The following is a 22,095-nucleotide window of genomic DNA, read 5'->3' on the forward strand; positions in this document are numbered from 1 at the left end:
CTCTCTCTCTCTCTCTCTCTCTCTCTCCCTCGCTACAGTCGGCAATGGAAACGTTCAGTTTCGTTCTGCAAATAATAGGTTCTTTAATACAAACTTTTATCGTACCTTTTATGTGCAAGATATTCACTTTCTTTCTAGAAAGTGTATCCTACACAAAGATTCATAGGTGTCGTCGCCAGCGCTTTGGGGGACTTTGGGGGTATCTTTTGGAAGGGAGGGGGGGGGGCGTGTTTTGAGTTTTGAGTTTGTTTCTTGTTTTGTTTTGTTGTTTTTTTATAATCTCAAATAGAGGACTGAACTGAAAATTAGTTTATCAAATGCGATCCTTTCTTCGTACAGGAGGACAGAAAGTCTTCACTTGTAGCTCAACAAGGTGATAATAATCTCTTAGAAATGAGTTGCTATATTCTCGTGACTCCGGAGGCTCCGCTACGTACTTTGTGTTGATCGGACACATGTCAGTTTTCCTGGGGATACTGATTAAGGTTGTCTCTTTCTGAACAGCTGGGGTTTCGGTCAGTGCACAGCAATGGAACTAACTTCAAAAGAATCTTATAATCAAATTCCAAAATCTATAAAACGTTTACTCTCAGAGGTGTTGAGCTTTTAAATGCCCAATTCTTGAGAATGAATATAGTCACTTCATTTTTTATAATCTCAACTCTCGAATCGCGCCCATCGTCATTTCTGCTAAAATGGTCTGTGTCGGTTTGGGTTCCTACTTTGAACTCATTATTTCAGTTAAGTTTGTCCTCTACTGAAAAAGCAAGGGGATTGTATGCAGTGTAGACCTCGGAAAAGAGAAAAGGTACAGACGACGTGATAATCGCGCAGACTTGATTGATCCCACTCAAAAAATTTTTATCGAAAGAAGTCAGTCACACAGGTTTCTAGGAAACGGAGGATGCTGAATCATTTTCAGGGACCTGGGACCAAATTAATCAATATTCGTTGGAATGTAAGCTTTCCATAACCTGAAATTCCGAAGCACGATTCTGTTCTCCGAACTACGTTTATGCTTAGGCTAGACTCGCATTCATTATTGATATAGCTTCTGAAAGAGAGTTGCAGACTTCAAGGCGGTGCCATTGTTCCAGCACAGTTAATAACCTCACACGTTATTTTCATCAGCTGTCAACTTATACATGAAATACGAGAACAAAATGTGGTATGATCATTTTTAATAATTCGAATAACCAGTGGTTCCGTGTACGAAAAAAAATAAAATTCATGAATTTATTGTTCCCTTGCTTTGCCCTATTGTCATCCAACAAGGCAAAAATATCACAAGATGCGCTTTCAACCATGTAATTAAGAAAAAAAAAAAGAAGAGCAATTTTTTAAAGTTACGAAGTTGCAATAATTCTTAAAAAGTGACTTGACAGCTCTAAAGTTGATCGCTTGAACGTTTTAGTTCATGTAACAGTACACTGACTTGTGAGAGGGCGTAACTGTCAAACTAAACGTGAGAAAATACTAGTCCTTTTTCAATATTCACATTGAGGAAAATCTGGGGGAAAAAACGAATTGGTGCATAGAAACTGTAAGAAAGATGTTATGGTGTACAATCATTTTAACAAAGCTGTTTTTCTCGAAAAAAAGGGATAACATTGTTTTCGAACGAATTGTCCTTTAAATGCATAGTCTACATAAAGACAAAATGCTATAAGCCTTCAAATTTGCTTTACAAAATGCTAGTAATGTGAAGTATCAAATAAAAAATTGTACAATTCATTTTATGCTCAAACCCCATGAATGCATAAGCAATGAACGAGGAAGCACAATGCATGTGACATGGGGGTCATTCAATGAATGATTCAACACACTATAGTTTGCTTTTCAGACTCAGTAATAGTATTTCATAATAACAATTACCATAGTTCTAATCAATATCTGTCCATTGCTTCGAACATTCACTTATCCCATTTGCAGAGTCTTTTAAAACCCATTTGAGGTAAGCTAGATTATGATCATTGCAAGCAGGTAATGTTATTTAATCAAAGCATTTCGACACTAGCATAAATGAAAGCTGTAACAATAGATCTAGTACAATGTTGAATTCTAAAAAAAAGTAAAGACATCCTGACAAAATAGAGGATCGATGCTGTAAAACACATATAAGACCAAAAAAAGACTTCAGTGAGAGGGTAACATGCGTAGAGAAGCTCAAATATATTCGGATTGCTTCGCTTAAAATGTAAATAAAATAGAGCTGAGACAATTTATTGTTTCAATGCTACATTAGCCTTAGCCTTAGCGTTCTTGTATCGTGATGAAGCTAGATCAGGTCAAGGAACGAGCAAAAGTTCAGGGGAGGTCCCCACAGAAAATGAAGTGACCATACAGAGTGGAGCGTTCTCTGCACCCTAAAGTTCCCTCTCTGTTTTAACAAGCAAAACCTTAAGGCTTGGATGAATTACATATTAAAAGAAATCAATAGTTGAAAACCACATAAAAAGACAACATACATGAGTAATGGTAAATCAGACACTAAATTGTTCTTAGGAGTACAGTTGTTTTCAAAATAAATATCTCATTGTACGCGACCTCTGTCACAAAAAGTTCTATCACACGCGATTGTTAACACACATGTTGAGTCTGTCTCTTATTCCCAGCTTTATATCTCATTATTTGAGGTCGGGGTGGATATTGTGCCCTCCTTGTTAGCTCAGAGCTGCTACTCCTAGAGTGCGTGCAAACAAACTTTGTTGAATTAAATATTGATTATAGTGACTGTGAACTGGTTTGTTTTTGTACAATATTTTTAAGGTGGGGGTGGGGGTGGGGGTAAGTAAAGAGAGTGTTTCTTTCTTGAATATTTGTTTTACAAATTTTGATCGATTATTCCACATATTTAAACATAGAGCAAGTATTTATCTTCTCTGTATTTCGCACTAGAGAGCAGCGATTCACGCACGCTGATACATAGAGTTGTAAAGGTGCAGATGACTAGAAAGGATACAGCGATAATTTAAAAACACAAGACGCACAAGTGATACTTTCTTTTGTACAGGATCACAAACGCTTTCCTTCGGTTGGGCTTTAAGTTCCCAGCCTCATTGTTCAGACAAAACTGATAAGGGAAAAGAGTTTTGTCAATAATTTCTTTCACTATCAGTGATCATTAAAATCATTAGCTTTCTGGTTGCCGTTATAATATTCGAATAACGGTGGCTAGCATGCCATACAGCTTGTGTTGGATATGTTGTGAGGTAAGCGAAAAGTGCAGGGCTGAAAACACACTAGGATTAGCTTTGTACATAACGAAAGAATCTAGAAATGTAACCAAGTTCTATATTTCCTGCTACAAAAGAACGCCAAAATTATCCAGTCTTAATGTTTTCCACAGGACTTGCCAAAACAAATCCTACAAGGAACCGTACAAGGAAAGAGATAGAGAAGAAGGCAGAGAAGGAGATTGATTGGAGGACAGCATCACCGACTGGACCGGGAAGACGATGGGTGACAATCTGAGAAAAGCAGAGGATAAAGAGAAATGGCAAGAGCTGGTTGTCAGATGTAGTGGTGCCCCACGGTTGCCCCAACCACGGGATAGAAGAAGAAGAAAAAAGATTGTTGTCAAAATGCAGTTTATAGGACACGTGAATCGACATATGGGTTTCGAACATCTTGCTCTCACTGCATGGAAATTTCGAAGGTAAACAAGGCAAGGGAAGACCCAAAAGAACCTATATGGAGAGCCAGAACAGATGGATGACACTGTAACACCAGGATTCATTTTTGAGTGCGTGCAAAGGATGAGATATGAAAGGAGAATCATGATCGCCGATGCCTGTTTCAGATCTGGCACTGTATGCTTATGATTATTTTCAAATTGCATATCTATGAATAGGTAAGATTGCATCTTCAAAGAAAGTGAAACAATAACGTAAAATTACACAGGGCAACCGATACAAGACGGAAAGGACGGAATTATGGTAACAGAACACACGTGGCTTGAATCCAACGACCGTGGCTACCTGCTCGTAAAGATTTTAACAATAAACTGGGTAGTATTCTAATGATGAAGGGGTTGGTTGGGTTCAAAGAGGGGGTGGGGGGATTATTAGGGTTCAGGTGCGAACGAGGCTACACTAGAGTGTAAGTATTTCTTGAAGTGAGCAACTGGATGGGTTGAAACGGGCAAACAGTGCAAACGAGTAGCGCATACTTTTTTAATGGGATAGTCGCATATAGTGAACGTGAGTAGCATGCTCAAGAAAAGGAAAAGAATAGAAATGATATTAGATTTATATCTCCCTGACATGAAGTCGTCGTTTGAAAGAGCTTTTATGTCACCTCAGTAGGTTTAGCCATTATGTCTTACGTGTAATATAACGAACACAAATCTATCCTGACTGTACAAAGAAGGAATTTGCAACCAGTTGATCTGGCTGATTTTATGAGCGTGCAAAGACTAGTCTAAGAAATGGAGCATGACAAATGATAAAGGTGACACCAGGTAAAGTTGCTCCTATAAAACGTACTGCTTCGCTAATGACTATGAAACCATGAGTACTTTCTCAAAGTGCTCAGACAAGATCATGTGTTTCATATTATGTAAGCTCATAATTTATCTCGGAATCTGAAGCAATTATACTTAGGTAAAAGACACTGCTGCAGTCAGCCAATCTCAGCCTCTCTCAAATTGAGCACCTCATTCAGACACGAAGGTAGGTTCCACACAAATATCTCATTAAAGTAGACTGTCAGCTCTTTTTGGTTAGGTGAATACAGTTCGCCAATATAGGTGGAAAGGGGGGGGGGGGTCTTTTTAAAAAAAAAACCTGCACGACACGTTTTGCTTCTAGGTCCATCGTCACCCAAAACAACTGTGTTTAAACAATCCATAACACTACCGCTGTGGGGTCATTTCATAAATAAGACGGTAAACTTACTTTCTTATTCTCTCCCCGTACTTTCAGTTTTTATCCTCATTTGTCGTCTTTTTCCCATTCCTGTTATGAGTTTGACTTATGCTGATTAAGTGTCGATTTAGTATGTTAATAGTTCAGGAGAAAACATGTTATGTCCATACTAAACAAATAGAACAATGTATTCTATCCTGTCAAGGGAAACCCAAAAATTATTTTGCTTATAATAGATTTCCCCTTCCCTAAAAAGGAATTATCATTGTTTTTATTACATGTATTATCATTTGTTATAACTGTTGATAAAACAGATCAGCATCAACAACATCTAAAATACCGACGTTTTAACGTTCCCCGTCATCATTGTCGTAATCGAGAAAGTTAATTCATTTCATAATCTTGGCAACATTTCACGCATATTAACAAGAGATATAAGAGGGCAATAATATTATAGAGACAATAAGCGTAATGCACATGTGTAAGAGTTGGAACTAATAATCCCGAAATCATTACAACATGACAAGTGTACATGAGGTAAGAGAACAGAAACTATGGTAACAAACGCGCCACCAGTTGTGAAATAAGGGAAATAACGGACAGCTTCAAAGGTAACTGTGATAATGATAATGAGGATGATGATGATGATGATGATGATGATGATGATGATGATGATGATGATGATGATGATGATGATGATGATGATGATGATGATGATACTTATGCAGCTCTGTCATTAGTTTTATTTTCAGTCGCTCCTGAAGAAACCTTCGAACTTCGAATCATTGGGCCATTAAAAATAATATTTTTGTTTTCATTTGTACGTTCTTTTGTATTGTTTTACGGCGCTTGAAACTTCATAAGGTCATATGAGCGTGCAGTTTATACGGTCTGACCTAAAAATACTCAAGACCCCCCCCCTCCCCAACCGACTCTGCTTTTTCAACAGTATTGATGATGATGATGATGATGATGATGATGATGATGATGATGATGATGATGATGATGATGATGATGATGATGATGATGATAGTGGTGGTGATGGTGGCTGTGGTGGTAGTGGTGTATCTTTTGATCTGGTATGAAAGGTGGCAAAGATGGAAAGGAGTAGATGCTGTGGTTTTGACTGACAAAGACAGACCGTTGAGAGTAAACACCAACCATTACTTGAGAGAGAGAGGTGGTGGGAGAGGAGGATGGGATCTGAGCCAAGATATATCGCATTTTTAAAATTATTATGAGCAATGGAAGATGACGTGTTTTAGTCATCATGCGCAGGGAGGACATCAGTCAGTACGCTACCTTAGGGTTTCAAATTTCTATCTGATATTTTTTTACCGTTTTGAGTTACCAAGACCATGAGGTCAGAAACCAAAAGTTGTTCTATCTGCTCTGTCAAAATCGTATGATTATTCGGAGTCGTTATCAAAATATTGAAAGAATTGCATTAATTTCTTTTTAAAACCTTAACATGTGGAAATCAAAATGTTTGATGTTTAGTTTCTCAAAACTAGGTACTGAATAGATAAAACGTTGTAATTCTAAGGCTGCGAGCAGTCATCCTGTGTCCTCTCTCCGTCCTCTCTCCGTCCTCTCTCCGTCCTCTCTCCGTCCTCTCCGTCGCTGTCACGTGTTGCCATGAGCCTTGACAGAAGCATCAAGTGCATGCTTAGGGGGGACTACTTCCCCTGCTTCCATTTGCTGCCTCTTAAGATCATGGGGGGACGATAAGTCGTGTTGAAGCACATTGTACACTGAGAAAGACAAAAAAAGAATTATTTAAGTGGTTTTTATCTTGAAAGCAGAGTATCGTTATGGAATCAATATCTTTTTATAACGGTTTATCTGAGTGCCTTTGAGGACAAATCCTTGAACGCATCACCGTATAAGTGCTAATTAACTTTTCATGCAAGATAAAAAATATTTTATTTTATTTGGTTGTCTTCTGTATAACTACGGGCCCCCTTTCTTAAACTCAGCACTTTTACCTAATTCAGAAGAACGGGGTGTTAGGTTAGAATCCCGTCGTTGTCATTTACCTTGGAACTCTCTGAGATTCTTTAGTTAGGTTCCAAACTCGGACAATAGAGTGCCTCTGAAAACTAGTGCAAAGTGCAAGGTGCCTAAGAGTTTTTAATGAGAACAAAGGCACATTTGAGCTGAACTGACACATCGTCAATTGATTTATCGGGCATCTTGCTCTGAGGACAACTACTTCAACAAATGTTTCACGTTTCCCAAGTTTATGTATGGATGAACCTCGCAAAACTCATTTTTATATTGTCACCTCGTTGCGAGAGAAAAAGATGTATTATTCATAACCAATTCAACTAGACAGTTAAATGTAGAACTACTTCCCTCGTCAGCCGTGTTCAAAGGGGTTTGCATAGCGCAGCTTCTTTCAGAATAGAACTTAAAAAAAACAACCATATTGAGACATTAGATGTCGATGTCAATACTTGAGCTTGAATACAACTTTTTTTTCTAGTTCTGAGACTCGATGCTATTTTACTTTCCTGATCCAAGCGCGACTTTTTTTTATAATTCTTCTTCTCCTTGATGAAACCAGTAAAAACAACGCCTCTATCGATCGCCATTCTAACGGCAGTCCAAAGACTGTGAAATCGATAAGCGAAAGCAATTTAATGCGCAGGTCGGCTGACACTATCTGGGCTGGTCTCTCACAAACACCATTATCAAAGGATTATATTACCTGTTCCCTCTCTGATACTAGGCAATTGTGTAAATATTTAATGCCATTAAGAGACCGATAGGTTACCCGAATTTTGGGCATTGGGTCGTGAGAGCGAAGATTGCACACTTAGTACTTGACACAATGCCTGATAAGAGCGATGGCGAGAAACTGTACAAGATTCCTGTGATTGTGTACGATAATATTCCATTGTGATACCCTCTCTAAAGTTTACTTCAACGCTGTTCTGTAATCACACATCTCTTCCCCTTCCCCAACACACACACACACACACACACACACACACACACACACACACACACACACACACACACACTCACTCACGCACTCATACACACACATACACGTGCACACTCCTAGTCTAAACTTTGGGCCTTTTTTTTCTTTTCCATAAGCCCCCATCTCTGCTTACGCTAGATTCTTATTAATATTTAAGCACACTTAAGTTACATTTATTAAACCGCAAAATTACATGACTACTCGGGGCGTTTTTCTCATACGCGTACACTTCGAACTCATCCTAACTTCTTATTAAATACAATTCAAACCACATACCAAGGGTGTCCTTTTTTACCTTTTTAAAGTCATCAAAGACCTCATTTAGGATCAATGGGGCATCTATTCAAGTAACTCTTAGATTTTTACGAGAAGAAAAACCAGGTTAATTTAAGATCTTCATGAATTATTCATAAAGGCTCGACACTCCCCTACTTACAGAATCCCCTTTCACACAACATATTTGTCTCACCTTGGAGCGGGATCGACAACAATGCGAGGCCTGATCTATGCCAGATTTTGTATGTATATTTTTATCATCACCATGGTGATCACTGAGGTGAACGCGCAGTTGGTATTGCATGGACTGTGATGCTAAATGTTAAGATAATTTTATAGTTTGGACTTTTTTACATCAATGCTGGTGTAAAATGACAGTGATACAATTCGATCCCTGTAATAATCATCAACGAAAGTTCTGCTGCTAAAAATGCATAAATATTGCATTATGCGAGTCACTGTAATAGCCAGTTTTTCTTTTCAAACAAGTTTCAGAAATATCTTGATCGATGCTCTCTAAAGTGCACCATAAACAGAAACATCAAATTACCAAACTAGAATATAATTTTATTCCCCATTTGTCTTTTCAATTGACTCCTCGTGGAGATGGCGAGAGTAAATATTGTACCCAGCTCGTTTTGCCGTTTTCCAGGATATGTTCTAAATTTGGGACACGATATTTCAGTCATTTCCGAAGCGAGAAAAACGAGACCAGTGTGTCAACTCTTGTTTTCGGCAGCAGTATTTATGATGTCTTACTTAAAGCTCGCACACCCGACGGTCGTTGACAAAGGGGGCGATTCCATCAAAGATCATTTTGGCTTCGGATTGTTTTTCACTCTATGAAAAGAGGGAAACTTTTTCCTGACAGCCACTACGACAGTTGACTGGAATGCATGCAAAAGTCTACCACAACGTTTTCTCTTTTAAGTGTGCTTATTTAAAAAGTTGAGTTTTAAAAAAGACCCGAAAAAACGTGTCTGCAGGTTGAAATTATAATACACGAAGTTCAATTTTTATTTCCTTTTTGGAAGACGAAGCCCACACACGGACTGATGCACAGAGTAACTTTAATTTGGGCTCATATTTCCATTAACGGCTGTATCCCACTCCATGAAATCGTCTTTCGGATGCTCTGCTATGGATTTAACGACTCTTTCCGCACTATGAGGTCTTCTTCATCTCGTTCACTTTTAAATGGACTTCCCTGTCTCTAGTGCGAAAGCTGTTGAAGGGCCTCCAGTCCCCATAGAATTTTGGGTCTCTCTGCTTTTGAGTTGGGCCCATATTTCTTTCTCATGCATTGGGCAGGCTTGCAGCAGATGGTTCCGTGTTTGGTTGCCGGTTCCGTGTAGAGGTGTTTCAGTCTGTTGTGTCCTGTTGTAAGGCTGAACAGAACAATCTGCTCTTGACGGGTGAGGAGGTTGTAGGGGTCATTCTGGTAGCAGTGTGGCTGTTGTTCCTTTCATTTTCCTTCCCTTTTAATGATGGTCTTAGCTTCCAAAAGTCTTATCCTTTGTTCAGGTTGATCAAATCGAGACTCTTTATTTGTTACAAAATCAGGGGTTTCATTTCCAATCAAGTTACAGTGAGATGGTATCCACTGGATCAAAACAGTGTGGTGTTTGCAGAGGTTTGCAATTTTTGTACTGTCTTTTAGCTTGGTGTCTCTGATTAAATGGCGAGTAGTTCGGAAAGGGCATCGGTGAGGAGAACCACGTTACGAGAGAAGTTTGGGTCAGATCTGATTTAGCCGGCTGCAGTTTTCAGAACAACTATCTTTCTTCTTTGTGGTTAGTAGCATTGAGACCCACTGCATTGCTTTCTTTGACTTCTTCTTCCTATTGGGAACTAGATGACATTTGCATATTTCCTGTCCCTCGATTCCGATCTGCATCCTCAGCCGATCTGTCTCTATAGACTCTCGTCCAGAGCTCCTTAGGATAGCATTGTCTTGTCAAGGTGTTCCGATTCAAGAGCTCTTCTTTCTAGGCAGGTCTATGAGCCCTTTCCACTCATGCCAGGGATGCTGTTTTGTATGTGCAGGAATGATTGATCTTCCCAGGCAGGTACAGCGGTAAATATGTGGATCTCTTCAGAGATATATTCATTTTTGGGCTGATACTTATGTCCCAGTTCTTTGCTCCGGTGTGCAAGCTTGCTCTTTTAAGTCGGTCTAGCGCTGGCTATGTCATTCTTTTCTTCATGGGGTGGTTTTTTAGTCTACTGAAATAGGCCGCTTGATTCAGAATTTTTGCATATCAGCGATCTTCCTTGGAGTCCTTTCGTCGCCCAAAGTTCAACTATTGAACCTACAGCGAGGTTATTATTAAGAGGCAGAACCCCACATTTTAAAAACAATCTGAAATAGGACTGAGCTCCGTGGTGTACATGTCCTTAATATGAGCGAAAGCAACGTAAGTCCACATTAATGAATGTCGACTAAAACGGCACGTCACCATAAGTTTATTCAAAGTTTTAATTCCGATCACAGGTAAAGTGTTGATTGAGCTATTCAACGGTTTTGAATATACACAAGCACTTACTCTTTTCCTATTTCTAAAAAAAAATAGATTGTGTTATGTTTTATGGAATTTATGTACAAAAAAATGTTCTGTGGCTGAAGCGAAAATTTAGATTGATTTACTTCCTGAAAGAGATATGCTGTTTTCTTGTCTTTTCTATTTATATCTATCCCCGAAAACCTTCTCTGGTATATATGTCAGCTCTGTCTAATTTTCAAGGTCCCTATTTCTGCGATAAACAATGTTGTCGCAGGAAGCAAACAATAAATCTTCAGTATATGCAGACAAGATGACAGACACGCACATGAATGATCTTACATACTCTCCCTCCTCCCTCCTTTCACTTTCTCTTCTCTCTCTCTCTCTCTCTCTCTCTCTCTCTCTCTCTCTCTCTCTCTCTCTCTCTCTCTCTCTCTCTCTCTCTCTCTCTCTCTCTCTCTCTCTCTTACTTTCTCTCTCTCTCTTTTTTCCCTCTGTCTCTCTCTCCATCTCTCCATCCATCTATCTATCTATCTATCTATCTATCTATCTATCTATCTATCTATCTATCTATCTATCTATCTGTCTGTCTGTCTGTCTATCTATCTATCTATCTATCTATCTATCTATCTCTGCCCCAATCTCGCACGTGCTTCGAAAGAGTATGTATTTCGATGAATGTACCGCATTGTTGGCCGCTGCGCCTTGTCATGAATCCTGAAATAATTACCTAGATGTCAGTGACATAGCTCCTCAGCTGTGTGAGGTAGATGACCCTCCGAATTTGACGCTAATGGAGTGGGCGGGCCTCGTGGAAGCCGGCGGTGCGGGGGTGGGGCGTGAAGGCTGGATGGGCATATTGGGCGTGTTCGCCGAGAACCCAGCCTTTTCGTTTGTAGGGCGGGGCTTAGCCGCAGCAGCTGGTGAAGGGGAAGGTCTGGGACTGATGCGTGCCTGTCTTCGCTCTTCCCGCCGTGTGTTCAGCATGTCTAACTGCCTCCGTCTTTCTTGAGCTACTTTCTCTTGCTGGTCTTCAAGTGCGTTCAGAAGGTGAACTGTCTCAATCTGCCGAGCCTGAGGACATTACAGGATATTTTATTCAATGATGTAGTAGTGGTGTCAGTGTAATGTACAGAATTTATCATCGCCGCCAAAAGTATCTTTCCAAAAAATAGTCATTGAAAAAAAAGAAATATCTGGACCCTATCCAAGTTTGGTCCTTGATTTTGCCCCACAGAGGATCAAGTTCGTAACCTAGTGTGCCACAACGACTGGCATATCCCACACCTAACCCCTTCATTGTGGACACGTTTCTATCCACGTTTGTACATGACAGGATAAAACAAACCAAAATATTTTGGTCACCTAATTTAAGAAGAAGCAACAGCACAAGTTGTCATTTCATCTCATTAAACGTATCCAACATGCCAGCATAAACAAAACATGGATGTGGACCAGTTTGGAGAACACAAGTAAATCAGTACGTCTACTCATCAGTGAAGAGGTTAAACCAAAGAGGTTATATTTAGTAGTAGAGTTCGTTGCAGTGATGTCACCCACGTAAACGAATGGGGGCAGCATGTGTCTACTCTGGGACGCTGAACCTCAAAGGCAAGACATGCGCAGTCAACAGAAGGGAGGGTACTTTTCGAAACTCATATGAAGGCGCCTCGGTGGTCTTAGGTGGAAATCTACAAGCTTGCACTGAAATGTGGGGGCAGGGTGGCGATTAATATACTACAGCTTGTGGCGAGCGGGGTGGGCGGCTCAGATTATTCATGTAAATGGGGGCACACCGACCATGCCAATGAGGGTAAGAATGCCCTATCCAGGTTTGGTCCTTGATTTTGCCATACAGAGGATGAAGTTCGTAACCTAGTGTGCCACAACGACTGGCATATCCCACCTCTAACCCCTTCATTGTGGACACGTGTGACGTCACTGCTGCGAGCTCTAGTACTAAATACAACATCTTTGGGTAAAATCTAAACAAACTCAAGCCATAACACGAGATACGCTAGTGCTGCCTCGACTGTTTACCGTTTTCTCCTCGCTGTTGTTGCTCGTCGGCGTCCCGGGCAGCTCTAGCTCCAACTCCGCCACACTGGCGGACACGGTGTGCACGGTGGCCGTGCTCAGACTGTCGGACACCACTGAAGTCATCGTGCTGGAGGACATGGCCGGGCCCAGGGGGTGTTTCCCGTTATAATCCCCATCGGATGTAGTGCACTCCTCAAGACCAGAGTCGATAGAAGGACAGGTTCCCACTTTGTCTTTGTCAGCAGGCCTGGGCGTGTTGAGAGAGTTAAACTCCTTGTTTTTCTTCACGTTGACTGTGAGTTTCTGAATAAACTCCTGAGCTTTCTGATTCTTCATAATAAGTTTCTTCTGAAGTTCTTCTCGTTTGGGAGGAGGGAGTCTAACTCGAGACTGAGCGTGAGAATAGTAAAGAGTGAAGTTATTCACCACTATCGGTACTGTAAACGCCACTGTAAGCACACCACAAAGCACACACAGAGACCCGATGAAGTATCCCGCCTCTGATCGAGGGACTTTGTCTCCATAGCCCACAGTGGTCATAGTAACGAGAGACCACCAAAAGGCGATGGGTATGTTAGTGAACGTGTCATTCTCCACGTAAAACATGATGCTTGCAAAGATCAGGACTCCCGTGAAGAGAAATATAACCATGAGCAAGAGCTCTTTTGTGCTCACCTTTATGGTGTACACGAGAATTTTAAAAGCCGTGTAATGCTTCATTAACTTGAAGATACGAAGCACTCTGATGATTCTCAAAGCAAGGACCGTCCGGATCACTTGAGAACTTCTATTTGTTGGATCAACAGAATTGATAATAATCGAAGCGAAATGCGGAAGCAAGCATAGAATATCGATGATATTCAGGGGCTGTTTAAAAAACTCTAGCTTCTTGGGGGCGAAATAGAACCTCGCTACGAATTCTATAATGAAGAAAACAGCACAGATGTAGTCTAGGACTGTCATGGCTTCATGCCGCTCCGACTCTGAGTACTTGAGTTCGTCGTTACTATTGTAGCGACAGCAGCAAGAGTCCACAGTGGACAGTGTCGTGGTGCAGGAACTCCCGGAGGACACAGTGCGGTTGTAGCTGTCCAGGGGCACACGGAACATGGCGTGCGTCTCCAGACAGAACACTCCGATGGAGAGAAGGACGAAGAACATGGAGACGATAGCGTAGATCTGTTGAGAGATAAGGCATGTTACCAGTTTAATGCTCCTATGAGCTCTGTCGAGAGAAGGGAGAAGTTAGTGGACGGAGTGGATACGTGAGTCTGTATGATGCATGCTAATGTTTGATAATCTGGACTGTGGCGAGCATGTTTACAACAGATGAGATCTGTTGGACGAATCTGGGATAACAAGGAAAGGTGATAGAACAGTACATTAGAATATTATCTCATTTCTTTAAAATATAACAACAGAGTAACAGGCATCATGATAATTAATATGATCGTCTACCCCACCGACAAAGGGAAATGACGCCCCCTTGGTGGAGGGCATGAAGATTACGTGGTATTATTCAGACATGACAATATACCACAAAAGATTAATATATCATGAATAGAGCATGGATAGCGTAGACTAAAGGGGAGACGGGTGATTTTTTCAGAGAGGTAGGAATAACGAAAAATATTGTCACTATTCAAGGGGCAAAAAGAGAATAAACGCCTTCAGGTACACGTACATCATAATATGAGAAAAGCTCGAATTTCGGCAATATAACCAACTGTACCTCAAATTTTAGAGATAAGTGTTCAAATATTTTCTTGCATTTCGTTATATATCATTGACGTGGCATGATACGATTCTAAAGACAATTTCAAAACAATACATAGCAATAAAATGCTGGACTTCCCGTTCACTCTCATCTCTAGTAAGGCTGAGTCAGGTGGATAAAATGCAAGAAACTCTTAAGATGCATCTTTTTCAATCGTACCCAACTGAGGATTCATAACAGGATTGCTGGCACTGCAGTCGAGCATGATACCAATGAACTGAAAAAAAAGTAGACTAAAGTTCAAGCATTAAGCTCTCGTTAAGCTATAACCCAGAACAGAAAACATCAAACGTTAAGAAAAAACGAGCTGGGGATGGTTTCTACGGGGTAAGTCCAATTATTGTGTCTCTAGACAGCTTATTAAGCTGTTCAAAGCAAACGGTACATTGAACCACAAATGCTGCACCCCAAGGTCTCACAAATACTAACCTTTTACGACTCTAAGTTCAAAGACCATCATGTAACCAAATAATTCCACTAGGTATCAGAAAAAGATAATATATATTATGTGTGTGTGTGTGTGTGTGTGTGTGTGTGTGTGTGTGTGTGTGTGTGTGTGTGTACATAGCCTATCTTTGGGGTCAAACAGATTGTCGAATGTATGAATGTATTGCATCATCAATAGTGCCCACTGGTTGTTTAAAAGGCGAAGTACATGTATCATCATTACTGTGAAATTTAAAAATCTGATGCTATACAAACACAAAGGGAGAAAGGGAACCATGAATATCAATTATATCATTGAGTGTTATTGATGACAGCTGCTAGAGAGCGAATAGTTGTCGCTCTGAAATATTGGTTTTCATTCTCAAACGTAACATTGACTAGAAATCAATTTGGAGGCGTAAACATGAGTTTCAAATAACTTGCACGATGTTAATCCCATGGCATCATTTCCTTTTGTTCCATTAGGCCTACTTTGTTGCTCACTACTGTTTCCACATTATTGATAGACCTGGGGATTTCGCTTTGGAAAGCGGTCTTCATAAAGGAGTAAAGCTGTTTGAGCTGGTCAAACATTTATTCAATAATATTGCTTTGCGAGATTCCCGTTCTTGGGAAAATAATAATTTTTTTTTGAACACGCTTAGATTGTTTTGTATTTACGATTTTTGCCGGCTTGCTTGTTGTTAGCTTGATGCTTTTTCTCTCTTTTTTCGTTATGAGAAAAGGGGGGGGGGGGCTAAAGTGTGCAGGAACATCAAAAACAAATTATCCGATTTCTTTTTTTCTGAGCTTCTTGCCTTACTGTACACAATTACACCATTTCGTAGCCGGAACACTGGGATCGGCGCTAAGAGAAAAGAAGAAACATACGACGGCTGAGCAAAAGAAATTGCAGTTTTTGTATATCACGCTTTTGCATTCCCATATTGGACATCCCGAATACAGATGTTCGCCTGGGTTGATTTCCCTCTTCTGATGTTACACACAACTGATGTGCAGTGGTTTTCTGAATCCCCCTTCCTCTCCCCCCCCCCCCCCACCTTTAAAAAAAAAAAGAAAATCTCTTGGAGGAAGAAAAACAATTGACCAAAGTAGCAGATATGAGAAAGGCACTTTGAAATATTAGACAGTAACTGTTTATCAAATATAAATGATAATGTTTTAGTTCCATTGTACGTTATTCAAACATAGAACACATGTATTGTTTCTTGAACACATAATATTGCTTCAAATTTTGGTACTCTACGAAAAAGCAAAGTTAAAAAAATATACTAGTATGTGTTACATTAGAATTGTATAAATGGAGAATAAAATTTCTACTGAAAGTTGTGATTTAGACTACAAAATAAAACACTGACTATAGCAACGTGAGGTTGTACTAACATAGGTGCATGTGCTTAGATTTGTAAAAGCTAAAACAAAGACAAACGAAACAGCAAACAAAGGCTTACCGCTTGATGCTCAAAAGATACTGGGTGTGAGAAGCAGCTGAGTGAAATCGAAAATTAAGAGAAGATTAACTTATATCTTTGCAAATGGAAGACACCAACAAAAATCCTAAAATGTCACACATCACCGTTTCAGTTAGTCTTCATTTGTATTTAATTCTTCTTATTTACGCTAAGCATCACTAAATTCAAAATCCAACAGTTATCAATGATACTGGGTGTGTCAAATGTCACAGTGGACAAATTTACATTTGCAGCATGTGCACCCATTAAACTTTAGTACTATGTCATTGGCCTACACCAAAAGAAACACCCATTCTCCCCATTTTCTCCATTACTGCTGTTTTGATTTCGTTCTTATTTTGGGTATTTTACTTATGCTCTGCTGGGGGTTTTCTTTTTTGTGTGTGTTTTTGTATTTGTCTCAATTTGTTTCGCGGGGAAATGGAAACAGTGAGTGGGGGGGGGGGGGATGTCGAGGTAGGATATACGTGAAATACATAGGTGAGAGGTGTGTTGCAAGCAGCTTTCGTTACAGACCTACTGAACATCACTTGAGACGCAGCCGCACTGATTTACACGTCTCTTTCAATGTCACATCACACCCTTCATTTTGCGTGTTGGTAAATCGTTTTTATGATGCCGGTGGCTGATTAGTTAGTTGATTTTGTTTCTATGTTTGCTTGGGTATATGCTATTGATTTTCTGGAAACTGGGATCTTTGCTGATTCAGTGAACGTAACTCTGAGAAAAGTGTTGCTAAATTCTTTCACTATGATTCCCATTATATAAGTATGTGCAGATATAACTAAGGCTTTAAAACTATTTTATATTGTGTGCGTGCCTGGTCAAAGGTACCGTAAGACGCATTTGATCGAATTGAGTCAAAAGGCGATAGAGGTGAAAGATCGTCGTTCCATTAAAACTTATCTATTTATCGATATTTACATGGTTTTTCTGTTTATTATACACTAATAATGTATTTTCGGAGATGTTCTTTGACACAAGTCGTGTTACGTCATAACAGAGATTGTGTGAGAACATTTATTGCTGTCAGAGCCTATTCGCAGAATGTTTCTGCGACTCATTCATAAAAACAAGCACCCTCACGCTGCATACCAAAATATAGGTCAGCTTGTTACCTATCTTGACCTGCAAAGTTCGTATGAGTGTGAAAAAACAGTAAGGGATGGAAAGTTTGCCGCAAGTGTACCATGTTCCACTTCATGAGCAAAGCAAAGCCATAAAGCCACTCTTCGAAATTTCTAGCATTGTCTCCGACGAAAAATTCTACGACTCATTCGTGATAATTAACCTCTTAACATAGCATATCAAGATTTAATCAGTTTTTGTCCAGCTGGGTTGTGCGGAGTGCGCAGGAATACATTGATATAGTAAAGGAAGGGAGACTTTGGGCACACACGTACAATTTCACACTTCGTGATCGAAGCCAGGTCAATTTTGCGAAACTTCTATTTCTTATCGACTATGAATTTGCATTTAAAATATCTAAATGACATTTTGAAACTGTTTAATTGCCTTAAACTGTTTTTTCAAAGTTGCACTTTACATAAGAACAGTGTTGTCAATTGTTTCGGAGACAAAGAACACGGCTCGTCGATCAGTCAGTATTCATGGAGTAGAACTGGATCCAAATCTAAAGGAAACTTTAAAGCTTATTTTCTCAAAACTTTGTTTCCTCACCCTACCTGACAATATTAACCTGATCTGGCAAAGTAGTGAAGCTATCTTTAAAAAAATATTTTTAAAAACCCAAGTTGTTCAGAAATGATTTTTGTATCATAAAATGCAATAAAACGCAATTCCTCAAAACGCTTCATACGGTACCTTTCATTAGACACTCACATTTAAGAAAAGTAGAAATCGTTTGTTGACTGTTACGTCAATGCTTTTAGAAAAATTCGGACGGGCCAATGTTATGTGAATACAAAAATTCCCCTACTCAACAACGTTTGTCTGTACGTGATGTTGATTTGGGGTGGGAGGGGTGGGCAAATCTGCTAAATTGATGATTGGGGAATTCCCTAACTAAGAAGAATCAAGCTGAAATCCATTCATAGAAGACATGCAAAACCATTTAACGGCATCAATAAAACATAATGCAACTCTGTATCTGCACTAGATCAACCTTGCGTTCATTGAAAGCGTAGGAATAGACTTGCATTGTTGTGGATTTCTTTTAGGAGAAGTGCATCTTGTGTTCAAAACTAGGAAGGGCGAGAGCAGGTGACCGGCCCAAGGGTAAAATAAGGGGGGGGGGGGAAATGAGGGAGAAGGGGCAATTTAGGATTAAGCTGTTGTCGTTTGAAAAAAGTTGTAGGGTTGGAAAGAAATGGGGAATCGGAAGGAGGACGAGGGTTGCGTTGGTCTGTAAGGACTTAAAAGATAAGTCCTATACCATTTTCATTCACATCCTGAGATGCCCTTATCATTAAAAGGTTCGATAATTATCTTACTCCTCATACATTACATTTTACAAAATTTTATCTACGAAATCGGATATGGGCTTGAGGGATTATTTCTTCCAGTGCTCTTACCTCAGAGACCATAGAAATAATTATGTTTCTTTCCCCCAAGTCTCTCACGATATACAACTATTCGACACTTATGACAGGCCACTGTCAAAAGGAAAAGATGCAGAATCATTTTTTTAAATTTCTGATTCTGCCTTCCTTCGTCCACATTACTATTTCTTTATGCATTAGGACAAAATGTAACAAAATGGTGTTCACATCTTCCTAAGGCAACTGACGCCACCGACAATATGACTGAATGGTACATTAACAATGCTTGAGGCCATAAATATCAATATACTGGCGATCAAAAGAAATGTGACACTTTTTGACTGCGTAAAAAATTTAGACTTTTGAGATTTTACACTTTCCTTTCCCATGAGTAAAACTAAGTAGTCTAAAATAGTGGCCATGTTATAAAAATAACTTTGAGGTTCTTTAATAAGTGTTCGCAGCACCAACGTCAAAAATGAGTCTGGCATTTGTTCCTGGCGTCGTGGCGGATATATTTTATTCTTTGTTTTTTTTAATGAAGTTTAGATCTTTGTTTATCAAAAACCGCAATAACATTTGATCTTTGTTAGCCAAGAAAGATAGTAGGATTAACTCAGAATAAGAGAAATTGTGTCATCGACGCGCTCTGTATGTTTTTGGGTTTTTTTGTTTTTGTTTTTTTGTTTTTTTGTTGTTGTTTTTTTTTGGGGGGGGGGTTTGGGGGGGATGGTTCTTTTTTTATTTTTTTATTGGCATCTTTAGAAGGGTTTAAATAATCAAGATGAAAAAGACTATATAAGAAATACTGCTCATGGGTAAGATTATCTCGATTACCATAAGCTCATTTTGATCTCAAACTTCTATACTAAGTGCGAAGGACCTTGTCGTTTAACTTCAACCGGCTAGAGCTGACCGTCATAACAACTTGACGAAAGGTAGAAACGCTTTATCTGGAGAATATTTTTTTTTTATCAGATTGATTGAACTAGAAGCTTTTATAATAATATACAAAAAGACTATTTCAAAGGCACAGCTGGGTTTTGAAATCTACTTTATTTCACAGTTAGCCCCCCCCCCCCAACCCCCTGTAAACATGTCAAAACTAGAGAGTGATGGACCTAAAATAGTAGGGAGAAAGGATGTGAATAGAACCCAAAAGAAATAGAGCCCAAATGCTTAAAAAAGGATTTGCAACTTCTTGAATGAGCAGTGAACTATCTACATCTCCCAGCCTATTCTTGGTATTTGACATTTTTAATAAAATAACATTGTTTACAGAATCATTTCCTTATATCGGGTAGCCCCACTCGATTGTATGTGTCCAAGGGCTGATTTTGAAGTGCAAGTGTTTAATTAAGCCTATTGATATTTACCTTTTATGTCTCTGTTTGCGTATTCATTGTGAATTAATGTTGCCGTGCAAGTTTTCAAAATAGTGCTTATTCTGTTTATTATGTGTTGCTGTTGCTGTTGTTGTTGTTGTTGTTGTTGTTGTTGTTGTTGTTGTTGTTGTTGTTGTTGTTGTTGTTGTTTTTGTTGTTGCTGTTGTTGCTATTGTTGCTGTTATTTTTTTCACCAAATATAGAACGTCTACTATTTTCAGATGACTGCTCGTAAAAAGGAACAATGGCTGAAGATGAAAACAGATGACCTGGATGACTACTTGCCACCTTAATTTGATAGAGTCAGATCATCGATGCATATTTATATGTGAACTGCGAAGCTATATTGTCTTTGCTCTCCACATGAGACTGTTATGGTCATTTAATTCAAAAGAACCAATATGGCGGAAAGCTACTGTCAATCGCTAACTGTATCTGTTTGCCATCGTGCGCCTTCGGGTTATTCATTTTGTCCGAGCTATTTTGTATGAACTCTTGTTTTTCTCCTAGAACCCCCAAAACGGTGATGTGTGACGCGCAGCTAGTCGATGAAAGGAAGCGGCTGTCTCTACTGCTATCTCACAGCTAGGAGGCGGTAGAGTCGGAAATGTTTGCCTTACAGTAGCTACCTTGGCGGCCCTGGACGAGCCCGGGTCCTCCAGAAAAATCCACACCCTCTTCTTGAACTGCATGTAAGGTCCGGGTTTCACGCCATAAGCGTCGTCGTCCAGCTTGAAGGTGAAGCTGTCGTCGATGGCCGCTAACGTTTCTTTGTTCTCCTTGAAGCGGTTGTAGTGACCCCAACAGCAGGGCTCAATGTCCAGCTCTGTGAGGCCCCAGAACTCAAGCTCCTGGACAGAGGATAAGAATGTTATATATGAGATTTTGTAGAGCTTAAAACAAAACAGTTTTTATAGTTATTTTTGCCATCAGACAGAAACCAGACTCGAATTCAAACGTTTTGGTTTATACTGAAAGTTAGATGGAGAGGGGTAGGGGAGAAATGGATTGCCTTTCAGAGCACATAAAAACATATAAGATACATTGAAATAGCGCCCCCACACACACCGCCAAATACACACCCTAACACACGCACAGAAACACACACACACACATAAACACACACGCACACACACACATACACACACAGTATGTTAACATTTTTTAAAAATCACACGTAAAATTAAGGATCGCATAGGAAAAATTAGTGCACAAATAGCGCAGTGACTATTACACCTGACTTGTAGACACTGTCAAGACAACATCCTTTTGATGTGATCAGGTAATAAGGAGCAATGCGTGGCAGACAAGGCAATGGGCGTGAGCCGGGTGAATGTTATAGAGAAAAAACGATGGTCTCTCTAAAACAGAGAAAAGAAAAGACTGAGCAAAAAATAACCCTCGAAGTTCAGCGCATAATTATACCAACGAACCAGGTGAATCCCATAATACTCCACGTGAGCCGAATTTAATGTGCAATTGCAATTAACAATATATTTTTATCGATCTAACCTGATCTTACTTTTCCTTCAATATAGGTACACTTTTACATACAGGATGCCAAAAGCAAGATAATTTCAAAGCAGATTTTCTGGAAACAATCGATTTCTGAACATGAATTTTCAGGACCTGGCAGGGTTATGAGTGGGATTACTTTAAAATGATGAAAAACGTGGGGTTTTATTTCCTTGACAGTTAAGGAATGTTAATGTCCCTGTACGTGCAAGTTCACTGTGTAAGCAATAAAATGGTAAGAATATCGTATTCTGTCTATGTTCTTCTTTTTCTTCTTCTTCTCCTTCTCCTCCTCCTCCTCCTCCTCCTCCTCCTCCT

General features: G+C 39.6%; 1 protein-coding gene across 1 annotated transcript in view; it reads right to left on the reverse strand.

The window, feature by feature from the left end:
- Nucleotides 1-11,376: 11,376 nt before the first annotated feature.
- Nucleotides 11,377-22,095, reverse strand: part of LOC101858686 (potassium voltage-gated channel protein Shaw) — a 33,498-nt gene continuing 22,779 nt past the window's right edge. Inside the window, exons 2-4 of the mRNA XM_035973613.1 lie at nt 20,892-21,113; nt 12,657-13,859; nt 11,377-11,714 (exon numbers count right to left, since the gene is read on the reverse strand). Of these exons, the coding sequence (XP_035829506.1) occupies nt 11,394-11,714; nt 12,657-13,859; nt 20,892-21,113 (1,746 nt within the window). The 3' untranslated portion in view covers nt 11,377-11,393. The remainder of the gene's footprint in view (nt 11,715-12,656; nt 13,860-20,891; nt 21,114-22,095) is intronic.

This window comes from Aplysia californica, unplaced genomic scaffold (assembly GCF_000002075.1).
Source record: "Aplysia californica isolate F4 #8 unplaced genomic scaffold, AplCal3.0 scaffold00028, whole genome shotgun sequence".
NCBI classification, from domain to species: domain Eukaryota; kingdom Metazoa; phylum Mollusca; class Gastropoda; order Aplysiida; family Aplysiidae; genus Aplysia; species Aplysia californica.